Source organism: Halichoeres trimaculatus, unplaced genomic scaffold (assembly GCF_033239565.1).
Source record: "Halichoeres trimaculatus isolate MK-OKI-2021-1 unplaced genomic scaffold, fHalTri1.1 fHalTri1_scaffold_11, whole genome shotgun sequence".
Lineage (NCBI taxonomy): Eukaryota > Metazoa > Chordata > Actinopteri > Labriformes > Labridae > Halichoeres > Halichoeres trimaculatus.
Window position 1 is genome coordinate 17,436,769 of NW_027437189.1, and position 14,242 is coordinate 17,451,010.

Genomic DNA, 14,242 nt, shown 5'->3' on the forward strand with positions numbered 1-14,242 from the left:
GTGAGCATTTTGAACTGCAGCGTTGTCCTGTTGAAAGGCCCAGTAATTACTGCACTGATAAGGACTAAGGACCCTCAGTAACAAGGGAGACCCCTTGCAACGTCTCCACATAGCTAGCCACCATTTGATACCCCTGCACAACCTGAAGCTCCATTCTTCAATCGTGGGGTAGGAGGGGTTGTGGCCTTTAGACGATTTGTCTTTTAAGCGCTTCTCTGCCAATTTGTGGTTAGTAGACAGCAGTAATGGCTTTAATTTTATTTTACTCTGGACTCAGTGTGTCTAGTTCAAAATAGTGAACTGTAGGAAACTCACTGAAAAAGACAGTTTGAATAAAACCACTTCAGGATGTCTGTATGGTTTTTCCCATTTTATCATAGGACTAATACATTTGATATGCACTGTGTATGGTGGAGGCCACATTGCTCCAGTCCAAGTTGAGTCTCGAGTCCTCAGCGTTCAAGTCCGAGTCACCACAAAAAAAAATCTGAGTCAAGTTCATGAATCCAAAGAAAAAAAATCTGAGCTGAGTCCAAGTCAAGTGTTCTTCAACTGAGTGGAGTCCAGGTCGAGTCTTTAGTACTTTAGCCCTAGTCCTAGAAAAGTCCCCAGAGCAGGACACAGGAAACTAACCCTGTGAAACTTAAATATCAAAATTTCAGTTAAGAAAATATTATAAAGTACTGTATCAGGCCAAGATTAAGTTTTTTAAATTGATAATAGGTTGTATTGTTAAAAGTTAGCCAGTGGTTATGCTAGATAAAAACCTTTCAGAGTGAAAGAGATCTCTGCTTCACACCAGGGTTTTGGCTCACTTTTGTATTATATTTTCTAAAATTTATGAGCAATAATGACAAACATCATAACACATTTTTCAGTCCCTTGCTTTCAGACTGTGAGTGAAATGATAACGTTTGCTTTGGAGCCATTTAAAAACAAACTCTTACTTCATTTTCATACTCCTGTCTCCAACTTGTGTTTTGCACTGTTTCGATCCACATTCTACTTATTCATTTCCACATTCATGAGAGGTTGTCACAAAGAAAAACAATGGTGGCTGTTGAGCAGTACTGAGATATGCTGTGAGTGGTTGTTTTGTTAGCACAGTTGAAAAACAAAAGCCAGAGTTTTTAAGAATAATGAGCTTGATTATGCTCAATACATTGGTTGCATAGCCAAAAACTTTACAAGAATACAAAAAGTCATGACATAAGCAGAATACTTTAATCCCCATATAGTGATTATTGTAGGCTATAAAGAGCATTTCTTAAAGGGATACAGCTGTTACTCGACATCTGTTGTACGCTACCATCAACTAGCAGACTAGATAACAAAGGAAGGCTGACAATATTTTGTTATTTAAAGCTTCTCTGTGATTTCATGAAAAAAAACAACAGCAACAACCCTGTCAAACAGTTGAATCTGCACGTTCTTAGGAAGGTAGAGGGATCTTAATCTTATGAAAACGGATGTAAACAGATAAAAAGTGCTGCTCAGACCGGTAAACAGCCTGCATGAGAGGCACACAGCTGATCACTGGTCAGATAAGACTACCCGAGCCTTTGCCTGCTGACTGAGCATAGCAGTAAAAAGGCTGTGTTCAAGATTCATTTTTTATAGATAGATGCACATTTAAAATTAAGCACTGAGGAAAAAACTGTGAACTGAAATGTCCTGTTCCCCTCAGACATGGTCTTAAGATGGGATTAACAATGTAAACACTGCAGCAAAAGAAGAGAGCTTTGATCACTTATTTTTAAATAGTTTGATTTTTCACAAAATCTGGTAGTGCAACTAGTGACACATGAAAAAAAAATACTGTGTAGTGTGATTCAAAAATATAGCCAAGAAATGATCTCAGTATCAAATGCATTGGAAATGTAATGAGAAGTGCTGGATCTATTGTTAAATGTTGAGAGTTTTTCTAATGTCAGTTTCACATTGCAATATGTATGATGTCATGTTAGGATGATAACATATGAGACAACTTTTAGATCTAAAAAATTTTAAGACAAGTAGAATCAGTTTATCAAATCACAATCAACGTAACACACTCACTTGACATTTAGTCAGACTGCCTTGCTTGTAGTAACGACGATTCATAAGACACATGATCTACCAGACACTTGTATGGTCAAGCGTGCCTTCAGAAGCCAAACAAATATGAAAAACAATCAGTGTTCTTTGCTAGCGTCTGTGTGAAAGTGGATTATTTGGTTTAAAAACCAATTACGATAAGCCCTGAATCAGGTCCCGCCCTTCTGATCATTAGTGTTGGCAAATTTGGCCTTCAACTGAGTCTAAAACCATTTAGTGTGAACTGTGCAGTTTGCAACTGTGCAGTTTTTTAGAGTAATGTATACCCATACAAGTTGTGCATTATTTGCACTCAATGCTATTCCATCCTGTTGGTGTCTGGTAGTGTCATGACCCTTCAAAACAACACCATTCACTTTTCCTTGAGCACCTTATCTACCTCTGAGTGTCAAGTGTTGGTGGTTGGTAAACTGGAACTCCTGAATCAACAAGAGAAGGGCGACCTCTGATTATGTCAGCAGCCTTCTCTGCCATCATGATAGTTGGAGCATTGAGGTTCCCGCTGACAATACTGGGCATGATGGAGGCATCCACCACTCGCAAACGCTCCAGACCCAAAACACGCGTGCTTGGGTCGACGACTGCCATTGGGTCCGATGGTGACCCCATCTTGCAGGTGCAGGATGGGTGATAGGCACTGTCAGCTTTACGGCGGACAAAGGCATCAATGTCAGCATCTGATTCAACAGATGGCCCAGGCTGGACTTCTGGGCCGCGGAATGGGTCAAAGGCTTTCTGGGCAAAAATCTCCCTGGAAAGTTTGACACTATCTCTGAACTCCAACACATCTGTTTCTATAGGAGAAAGGAGTAAGAAACACGCATGGTTAAATAAAAACAGTTATCATAGCTTATCAAGATGCAAGTGATATAATTAATCATAAACTAATATAATGGGTGAAGTCTTCATAAAGTCAAAAGCATTCATAAAATTTCTGAATACTCCAAACAGTAACTATCAAAAACAAGGCATTTTATAATGATTTGAAAAGTTTTCATTACTACACATTTGTTGGTCGTTGACAATATTTGCTCAGACCAAAGGGCATTAAAACATATTTTCTTGAAATGCTGCTAATAAGACTTAAAAAAGATATCACTCACAAATTCAGAATGCTATTTTTTAGGACAGTATACTGAAAATGATCTCTGAAAGGGCTGTGAGGACTTTCTAAGTGATCTTGAAAAAGTCTCACTTCCAGATGTATCCCTGATCATAACATTTTAAAATGAGATTATCAGCACTGATAAAGGTTGTTTTTAAATGCTATTTCTCAGCTTCGCGGTCGGGTCAGACAGGATCAATTTGGATGGACATGGATTAATTTTGTACTAACAGTGGACACTGGAGCTGAACTGTCAAAAATTAAAAGGACAGAAGAGCAGAAGAAAGCTTCATGGGAGAGTAATAAAGCACGAGCCAAAGGCTAAAACACGGGCAAAGCTGTTTGTGATAATGCACATTGCAACCCACATGAAGCAGTTACACTGCAGTGGTCTGTTCAATGTACTAAAGCTTAAAGGAAATTTTGATACATTTGTTTTTTCAAACACGGGTAGTGGCCACAAATACTTTGTAATGCCACCCAGCCTTAAAACACCTGAGCATGTCATCATAAAATGCCTTTTTATTGTGATAACTACTGTAATTGTTATGAAACAACTATGATAAAATAGCACTATAAATGCATTATCACATATCAAGAGGGTATATGATGTCAAATAATTCATTATAGAAATAAGCTTCATTCATGTAACTGAACCGTGAAAAATTATAATCTATTCTTTTTAAGAATTAATTTAGCAGTCATATCCTTCAACGGTCCACATACTCAACAGTTAAGTATTAACATATTACCGGTGGAGAGATAGTTTGGCTGGAGAATTGGGTGATCTAAGGGGTTGGTGGTTTTTAACTTCATCCAGCCAATACTGGTGCTTCTCATTGGTCCAACATGAACCTGCAACACAAACAGAAACAAATCTAAAGTTTGTTTTATATACGGCACCATATATTAGTGGCATATTGATTACTTTCTAGTACAGGCAGTGGTGTAAACATCAATGGTGCAACCAGTACAGCTGCACTGGGGCCCGATGGTGTCAGGGGCAGCTCTCCAGAGATTGCCACTGACAGGCCCCTGTTTTTGTAAATGTAATAGCTTGGGCAGGTTAAGTAGAATAAGGTTAGGCTGAGTGGCTGGTAAGGGAGGAGGAATTAATCATTAGTTTAATCACCTTGAAATCTCTCAATCATAATGAGATGCAAGTTGTTTACCCCTTCAAATGCTGTTTTTTTTTGTAAGGCATGCATTGAGCTGTGTTTTACTTGATGGTTATGCTTATGGACATACTGTGTAAGAAATCTTTGTGTAGTTGTGTTCATGTCAGCTGTTATTGAATGTTTGATAGTTTAGAGACACTATCAGGCTGTAATAGTTTGACCCCAGGTCAGGGTAGGCTGTGAGCTAAGTGTTGATATGGAGCTGTCCGTGGTGCTGAAAGGCTGGTTTGCTGGATGAGTGTGTGGCCGGTCACTGGTAACTTTAGCCTATATGGTGACAATAGCAGTTCTTTCGAGTAGCTGTGGGTGTGTGTCCAAGCAAGGGTGTCTAGGCGTGTATTTGAGTGAATACACTTGTGTTTAGGGCTGGGGTGGGGACACAAAAAAATATTTGCGTTGGGGCTATCATCATGATGTTATACTACTGAGTGGAGGTAAGAAGTTATGACTTCATGTCCAGAACAGTGATATGAGAGTATAAGAACAATTAAGCTGCAAGCAGAATTGAAAAAGCTCATGGAGCAGAACATGCCCAGATTTGGTGCTGGACAATGTGAGTCCATGTGTCCTGCAAATGCATTTAACTGATAAATCCTTGATCCTCCATCCTCAGTTTAACAAGAAGAAGCTTTTGAGTCTGCTTTGTCAAGGAGCTTTTAACTCTGCTCAGAGGAGAGCAGATAAAGAAGAATTGAAGGGAATTAGATGATCTGTGAGCAAGGATACACAACAGTACTCTTCATGGAAATCTTTCAAATGACAGACACCAAAAGAGGCTGGAGTACAGCAACGATTCTTTCAGCATCTCATGATTCAAGAGGCATCTTGTTTGGTGATTTTACTTCTTTTGAATATCACTCTTGTGTTTTTTAAGCAGCCCTGCCGCACTTTATCACAATCTACAGAACCCCTAAATTATGTTCCTCTTTTATTTCAGAATTTTCTCCTCACAAAGTATGACAGAAATATTATTTTACATGTTTTTTACATTCATTGGACAATCATACTCTTTTTGTGTCCCAGTTTTTAAGACTAATGAACATGAGTTTTATTCAACATGTTACCCAGCCCAGACACAACAAAGACCATTTTTTAGATCTTGTTTAATTTAATCCGAAAATTTTTCAACAAAAATATCCCCAGTTGTGAACGATAGTCTATCCTATCACTTATATTTTAATGTACCTGATTTTCTTCAAATAAAGTCACGACGGAACTGTTAAGAAATGCTACCCTCCAACGAAAGCAGCTGTAGATTGCATTAATATTTCATGTAGTTCTCCTTCTGATGTTTTACCTTCTTCCAGTTATCCATTTTCTTGACAGTTGTAACAGTAACAGTTAAATATGAGACTGGCACAGGATCTGATTTTTTAGGACTGTTTGGACATATATCACAGATGATCAGATAAACAGGCTGAAAATCTGCCATTTCTGGTCACCAAGCAGTTGAGTGGTGCATCTTTATTTTGTAGTTGTAAATCTAAATGCATACAAGCACACTCACCTGATAAGCCTCTATCTTAGGGGCGATTCGTCCATGATCAATGACCTGCGAGGGCAGGAAGTGGAACTGGATGTCAGGATGTGTGACATGTGGTTGACTCCGAATGAATCCTCCACTCTCCAAATGGGCCGTTGCTCCGTACCCTAGGTAATTATTTTTGACATTGTTATCTTGCTGGCTTATCAATAAAGTACAGCACCACAGAAACAGGACATGTTTTGGGGGTCAGGGGGTGTTCGGCCAAGAAATTTTGACCAGCCAATACTTAATTCTTGTGTTCTTGTGAATTCTTTCTGCCACAGCACACTGTATACCTTATAAACAAATCTAATGAATAAGTAGTTAAACAGGACTCACATCTGTAAAGTTATAAAAGGTTTTTTAACATGATGACTTTTATGTTCAGGTGATTATTACGAGAAAAATGAAAAACGTATTTCATTTTTTTGGGGGCTGTTTCCACCAAGCAGTTCGGTTTGGATAAGTACTGTTAGGTACTAGCAAATACCAACGAAGAAGAAAAACCTGATGAAGTAATCAAAGCGCAACCAAGCTTTGTTTCAAAAAGACCGTGTGAGAAATACAGCAGCCACTGTTGCAAGGTATGTGACTCTTTCCACCAATCAACAGTCTGCAGTGTTGTATCTCCACTTTCTGGGATCAGATTGGTTAAGTCTGGCACCTCTACGAAAGGGTCCCAAAAGTTGGACAGCTCGTCTCGATTATTTGGGGACCTGCCCCAGGATTAGTCAGTGAAAGCACTACAAAATGTAAGCCAAGACAAACCGAACTGAACCACTTGGTGGAAATGGGGCCTTTGTCTTGAGTCTTTTCTGCTACATGCTGCTATTTAACATGTTAAACCTTTGATTCTGTTAGAATGAAGAAATGGTGGTTAAGGCTGAGTTATTATTTACTTGATTTTGTCCTTTTCTAATATTTCCTGTATTTCCATCAGACATTAATAAAACAAATTCACTTGAAGACAGAAAATCAAAACATTTTGAAAGAAATTTGCCTGTTTGTTTTGTGAATAGAAAAAAAAAAGCATCTGGGGAAGTTTCTGTGTACCCATTTGTGAGCATCAGTGTCTTTGTTTACCTGTGAACATAGAGAGCCATTCCAGGCCAATTTTGATCATGTGGAAAGGTTTCTGGGCCTTGAACAGAGTGATTGGCTGAGTGCACTGCTGCTGAACATACAGCTCCAAATGATCCTGCAGGTTACTGCCAACACCTGGGAAACAACAAGAGCAAATGTTTGCATACTGTTGTAGTCGCAAACACGGGCACATCCACACAAACTATAGCAGAGTTTTTAATGGCTCAAATGAGGCTGAGGTGGTACTTCTCTTACCATTGCTGGGTAGCATGTATACCAGCTACATGTAACACTTTTTAACAACAATACTACTGGGTGATACTGGAAAAATGGTTTGTGTACAAAACCAATGATCTACTGATGACTTCAGACAGTTGTCTCTTCTTCTTGTTAGATTTTAGTGCTGCTTTTGATACAACTGATTATCACATCCTCCAGCAGTAACCATTTTGGCGTGGATTGAATCATATCTGCTGGATCGATCTCAGTTTGTTTATGTGAACAATAAATCCTCTGTGCACACCAGCTTAGCTTCTGTTTCAGGGGAGGGGGCTAGGTGCTCTCCTTTACCTGAGCAAGGTAAGCTACCTTAGCCTATCTGAGTGAGATTTGCAAAACTTTGAGATTAGTCAGGTTTTTCTCCTTGAGAAATGTTCAGCAGACTTTATCACCTTCCACTACAAGGCACCTGCTCCTATCGCAGTCTTATTCAAAGTAATCCCAAATGGGCTCTGCCAACTGGGGAGAAAGTAGCAGAAAAAAAAAATGTATCCACCCAAAAACACATACCTGCTAAAATTTGAGTGTTGAAAATATCATGTGACATGTCATGTCACACGGCGACACAGAGACAGGTTACTGTATGACACTTATTGATGATCAGTTTATCAGAGCATTAACAATCTTTACAAAACGTATTAACATGATATTAACATAATATGTCATGAGTTACTCTCTTGCACTGGTTAACTGACCTGCCAGACTCCAGCTGCTATGGATATTAACAGACTTACCATCATCACAGCAACAACAAAAACCCCAAACTATGGACTCTGGGTTTCTGTCTGGGTCTCTCTCTGTCTGTGTCTGACCATCTCTCTTAGCTAAGTATTTGCTCATGCAGTTTTATTAATATTGTACACAGTTTTTTAAGAGCTGGTCTTAAATTTATGGATTTTTTTTATTGATTGATTTTTTTAATTTTTTTTTTTGAAGGCCCTGGTATACAAAATTTACCTGGCAGGTGCTGAACCAGGGGTATGTCAAGTTGTTTCAGGTCATCTGCATTTCCCACCCCAGATAACATAAGAAGATGAGGGGAGTTGATGGCTCCTCCACTTAGTATTACTTCCTTGTCTGCAAACACCTGGAAAAGACAGAAACCCTTATGTGGTACAAATATGTTAACTTAAACCACCATTAAACCACACAGTTCAGTCCCATATAATAAATCTGATTGATTTGTTTTGTTTTAGTTTAGTTATTTTTTGGACTTTACAGCTTTTATTCAGAGAAGTAACAACAGTAGGAAGAGCAGGAAAGAGGGAGGTTGTAATTAAGCCCCAGCAGCTCACTGAGGACTAGACTTTCAATACAGCTGATGAGCAATGTTAACAGAGCCGGCTGGCCCATTAGGCAATATGGGCAAATGTTAAGATCCACATGGCCTCTAGGGTACACCACAAAATCAGGGAAAACATTCAGGAAAAATGGGAGAAAGAAAGAGGTAAAGATACAGTAATGAAATGAAACATTGGTTGGTTGTACTGCTCTAGTTATCTAGCACAGTGCACAGTTAAGTTGTTAACTTGCTTCTGAGCGATTAGTCTCAATATGGTATGCTAATCAGTAAATAACCAGTTTTATATTTCTGTAGCTGGGTGCCATGGAGGGGTCTTTGCTGTTATGGATCATGTGTAAAGACTAAACATACTCAATACACTTTAATCTTTTGTTATATTTACATCTCACTACCTAACGTTTTTCCTGCTTGTATTAATTTGATCTGTTGTGAGTGACAGTAAGCTGTTAGCTGTGGAGCTAGCTGCTGTGACAGAAAGCAGAATAAATACTGTGTTGACACGTTCTCAAAGGAGTAGCAGGTTTTAGCTCTCTATGACAATCCCACCATGTGCTGAGCAAAAGTCTTGTACTTCAAGTGCCCCCTTAGGCACGTAAACATGAAAACACAAACGATAATCACCTGATGATGAAGAAGTGGTTAAAACAAGTAGTAGTTTAAATGTTGATACGTCTTAAAACTAAGATTTAGAAAAGACTAGTAAAGAGATAAGTTATTTAAATGTTTTGCGAGAAAATACAGATTGCACATTATGATCTCTGAACCCAAACACTTAACTGTGAAAAAACAAACCATCGCCATCAAAACTGAAGCGCGTGCAACTTACCTTCTTCTTCTGTCCATTCTGAACGTACTCTACGCCCACTGCAGTGTTTCCTTCGAAAAGGATCTTTGTGGTTAGACAGCGAACTTCAGCCTTCAGGTTTGGTCGTCCCAAAACTGGTCTGAGATATCCACTTGCAGTGCTCCACCTCTTTCCTAGACAGACACAAGCAGTATTTTTAAATAAAATGCTTCTAAAAGTTATAACAATACCTCAGTCACATCCAACTGACATAAAAAGTAAATGTGTATTTTTACTGTAAGTATAATTTAGAATAATAGGCTATTTCTCAAAGCATGACAACATGCAGGATGTATCATATAAAAACCTTAGATTTGCACAATATACAGTGCATCTGTAAAGTACAAGTACAGAAAGTTTTTACATGGTTATTACTGTCATTTTAAGAAATACCCTGTTTTTGTAAAAAAGGGAAATGGAGAAAAAAAGAGTGGATATTATTTTATTTTCGGTTCATCAATTAATTGGCTGATCAACTTTTCTAAAACAATCTTCTGTAGCAGCTCTATATCACACCTTTATTAATGGTCATGTCCATCCAGCCCAGACCCTCCTGCTGGTAACCATTCATGTCATCAGTAAATGGGTATCCAGCCTGCTGTCCTGCCTCAATGAAAGCCTTGTGAAGAGGATGGTTGGTCTTCCCTCTGGACACATGGAGAGGCCCATTTCCTCCTCTGTACCTGCAGTACACAACAAAGAGAAATGTGATGCATAACTCTGACAAGAGACAGTTTATTTTACCTTCAAATGAGGCTGTTATGAGGAAATTAGTTTTCTAACACGTCCCTCAGAGTCTTTGGGCCTGGCCAGTGGCTCCTTATATCATTCATCTCATATTCCTCAAAACACAGGCCACCACAGTCTGACAGTGTAAGCCTCTTGTTTTTTTTTGTCCTTCACCTTTTTTCCTTTCACATGTCTCGACATGGAGAAACCAAAATGCTTCCAGACATTAAAGCTGCTGGAGCATCCACCATTTTGAAATCAGCTCCTCACCATCTATGTACTCAACTTTTTACAGAGTGCAATGGATGATGGGCACTCAGGGGCATTAGTTTCTATAGTCCCAGCGCTGTGGGGTACCCAGTGCGCATGGTATACCATCTCTAATATTCAGCATGACCCCACATTTCTATTTCCTGTCGTAACTTTGTGTCATTAATTTACTAAACACTAGGGAGTGCACAGCATGGAGGACACTGAACTTAAATAAAGTTGTTAAGCCAACACTTGGAGGAGACAGTCACTAGAAGCAAAGCAGATTCAAAATGCCTAACTATTCAACTTAAAGCAAGAAATAACATCTTAGAAGCCCTGGTAGAGATCCAGGTGTTTTAGTTATGAGAAAAAACATTTAAACTGGGAACTATTCAGCCATATGCATCCCTTACAGAGGGTTTTGGTTTTTGACATTTTCATAAAAACTTAGAAGAGAAGGTAGACCTCTGCTTCTCTCTGCTGAAAACAATTTCTTGGATCAATTTTGTAATGAAGGACACTGGAGCTGAACTGTCAAAAAGAAAAAGGAGAGAAGAGCAGAAGAAAGCTAAAAGGGAGAGTGACAGACTGACTGTACAAAGTTTGAATGTTGTCATGTTTCAAACAACAGTACAACATAACTGTTCATAAGTACATTCTCTCGTCACTTTGTCTCCTGTAAAAAGTTGTCTTGAACAAAGAAAAGTAGTGTTTAAAACAAATATACACCTTGGTAAGAGTCACGTCCTCATGACAAGTCCTCATATCTGCTTTAGCCCAGAAAAACACTAGCTTTCCCAGTCCCTTGAAACTTGAAATGTAAGTTCTTGTCACACTAATAAAGGAATCTTAACAGCTACAAGTACTATTCAAATGATATTTTTGAGGCATGGGGCACAATGATGGTCACATTAATGATCTTAAAGAAGAACTACATGGCATTAATTGCTATAATGTGATGAGCATGCACCATATAACTATAAGACTTTAAGATGGTGTAAACTTTCTACCTCTTTTCAGCCCAGACTGACCGTTTGTGAAGATGAACATATCACCTTGAATCCCCTAGCTGGCTTTTTGAAGAAGCTATTTTCCATCATGATTGCATGCTTTGAAAACAAGAACAAAAGCAATGTGGACACATTAAAACTTTTGCTCTGTTTACCATGCTAAAGCTACTGAAAAACAACCAATAAACTGATCTAAAAAAATGGATTGAATTTTTCACTTCATGGATGAAATTTTAGGCCTGATTTTTAGAACTTAAGTACTTGCCCTGTAAGAGTAAGGGCTGCCTAAATGTGCTTTCCAATCAATAAAACAGAACACAGGATGACAAAACAAAAACAGAAGTACCTGTTTTCTCCAAGCTCATGGCACTGAGCCTTCCTAAAGTATGGAAGACAGTGTTCATAATCCCAGCCTTCAGCTCCTTCTCTCTGCCAGCGGTTGTAGTCTTCAGCATGCCCACGGATGTACACCATAGCATTGAGTGAGGATGACCCACCCCATACACGGCCCCTTGGCCAGTACATCACTCGGTTGTTCATGTGGGCCTGAGGTAAAGTATGGTAGTACCAGTTGTACCTAGGGAGCAACACAAAGAGATACAGTAATGTATTGTTGTAAAACTAATATCTGGTTTCTGACTGTAACATGATGGACCACAACTTGCGTCAATGTGATACATACAAATGGGTTTGTTAGGACAGAATTTGTCTGCTTTTCATTTGGTGTAGCTTTTTTTAGTCACACATATCATAAATCACACAATTTTATGTGCAGTTGTTTAAAATGCTGTACAGTGCAGAACTGGTCCTTTTGTACAATGTCTTGAGCTGACATTTAACTGGATTTGGTGCTGTGTGAGCATATATTAATTGACTGATTTGCTGAGTGGTTGACTGAATGACAGAACTCTAGTACAGGCTACTCTGTGAAAAGCAGGATAGCCTACCGTGTACCCTATAGGGATTGTATGGAGATTGTATGTATTTAAGGTAAATTAATATCAAGAAAAAGACTGTCTTGTTTTTTTCATTTGTGTTAATTTTTTTTTGTGTTTGTGCATACATTTTAACAGTGCTGACAATCATAATATTCAGAAAAGCAAATCTAAAATTGGTATGAATCTGCATATGGGTTCACTACCGTACTTGTCATCACAGAGGTTGTATGTCAATGCAGCTGGCATGTGGATCTTCCATGAAAGTCGTAAGCTGCCAAGGAACATGTCCTTAGGTCCAGCTTCCAGCAGAAGAACCGACTCATGGTTGTCTTCACTGAGGCGGTTGGCCAGAACACAGCCTGCTGAGCCCGCCCCAACAATGACATAACTATAGGAGGGTGTTTTCTGATTGGCTGTGGGCGATGAAGTTTTCCATTGTGCAGCAGTGGTATTGAAGCATCTGCAACAGGAGGAGAACCGGCCAATATCTCTGTTCCTGTAGACAACCTTACATGCTCTCCATAAGGTAGACGAGCACATTCTATCTGCCTTAAATCCCCGCCAGGTCTCTGTTACAACCCTTCTGGCTCCAGCATGAGCTGATGATGAAAAACAAAATATCTTGACTCCAGGAGGGTAGAAGCACTGTAATTAAAACAACACACATTTAAAAAGAAGAAAAATGGAAGTATATAGTTATATTTTAAAGTCAGACATCTGATTGTGTAAATTCAGTTTGCATGCAGTCATATTTTAAAAATGTCCTATGTGCAGACTGTAGTGTATAGGCAGGGTTTTTTTTTTAATTATTACTTGGGTCGTAATGTCTCTCCCATAATCTTATTGCACAGATAAAATATTATCAGCAGTGAAATACCTGGCATTGGTCTTTTAGCTGTCATGATTTAATAGTTCTTGAAACTTCTCTTTCTCCTCTTTGATATAAAGTATCATATTTGATGTATCACATCAAGTTTCATATTTCTAAATCTGGTTTCGAAAATCTGGAAAGTTTTGGTACTATCTGTTGCATTCTCAACTCTTGATTCAGACTGTTGAGGCCTGTCATGTTAGCTACTGAAGAAACGAAGTGGTATTCGGCAGGAGAGCAAGGGGGAGCTTGTATGGTTTTATTTGTGAAAACTGTCAAAAGGCAAATGAATTGCAATAAATTGCAAGGATTCGTGTCAACCCAAAAGTTACTGTATTGCAGTGAAACTGTGTTTTCCTTGTCTTTCTTTTTTTTCTTTTTAATTTAAGGATAATGCGTGGATCCCTAACTAGGCCAGGACTGTCATATACCAGCAGTAGTTCTGTCAAGCTGAACGGCAAAGGGCTTAAGAAGTTAATACGTTTTGCTAACGGTGACGAGGAGCCTTATTGGTAATACTTCAACCGTGTCCAAACTAATTTTTTGGCCTAGTCTCAAAGGTTTACGATGAAAGGCCAATTTCGCAACCACATGTGTGGTAAATTTATCAGATTAAAAACCCTGGGTGTTGTGAAACGGTCTGCTAACTTTGGTTTGGCTGAGTTGAATTCAGTAATGTATGCCGACTAAAACAACAAAACACTGACTGAGACCTTAAAAAAGTTCTTTCTCGTAACACACTGGCAGCTATGGTCGCTGTCAGCCAAGATATGTTAGGATTTCAATACTGCGCCTGTCTTTATTTACTACGTCCAAAGTTCAGCCGTTGACTGTTTACACCAGTGAACTGAAATAACGCTCAAATAACGGTATGCCATTTTATACTGAGTCGGTGCCAATGTATTATTCAAATTCAAATCAGAACAGATAACATTCCGAATTGCTGAATTATGCATTTAAACCTCGACCCTTACCTTCAATTCGCACTGAAACTCAACTTTCAGATTCAGGCAATAAAGTAACGGAAA

At 38.8% G+C, this 14,242-nt stretch overlaps 1 protein-coding gene across 1 annotated transcript; it reads right to left on the reverse strand.

Moving 5' to 3' along the window:
- Window positions 1–731: 731 nt before the first annotated feature.
- Window positions 732–14,242, reverse strand: chdh (choline dehydrogenase). The gene is made up of 10 exons (XM_074682099.1): window positions 14,189–14,242; window positions 12,552–12,988; window positions 11,752–11,982; window positions 9,931–10,097; window positions 9,397–9,548; window positions 8,225–8,354; window positions 6,989–7,123; window positions 5,888–6,030; window positions 3,955–4,057; window positions 732–2,891 (listed from the first exon to the last, which is right to left on the reverse strand). Exons 2-10 carry the CDS (start codon window positions 12,881–12,883, stop codon window positions 2,473–2,475), a joined length of 1,812 nt encoding a protein of 603 aa, XP_074538200.1. The 5' UTR covers window positions 12,884–12,988; window positions 14,189–14,242; the 3' UTR covers window positions 732–2,472.

Excerpts from the sequence above, each read along its gene's own strand:
- chdh (XM_074682099.1), bottom strand. The coding sequence starts at position 12,883 with ATGTGCTCGTCTACCTTATGGAGAGCATGTAAGGTTGTCTACAGGAAC. Across the intron at positions 7,124-8,224 it reads CCTGGTTCAGCACCTGCCAG|GTGTTGGCAGTAACCTGCAG; the intron begins GTAAATTTTGTA and ends GTTGTTTCCCAG. Across the intron at positions 4,058-5,887 it reads CTAAGATAGAGGCTTATCAG|GTTCATGTTGGACCAATGAG; the intron begins GTGAGTGTGCTT and ends TTTGTGTTGCAG.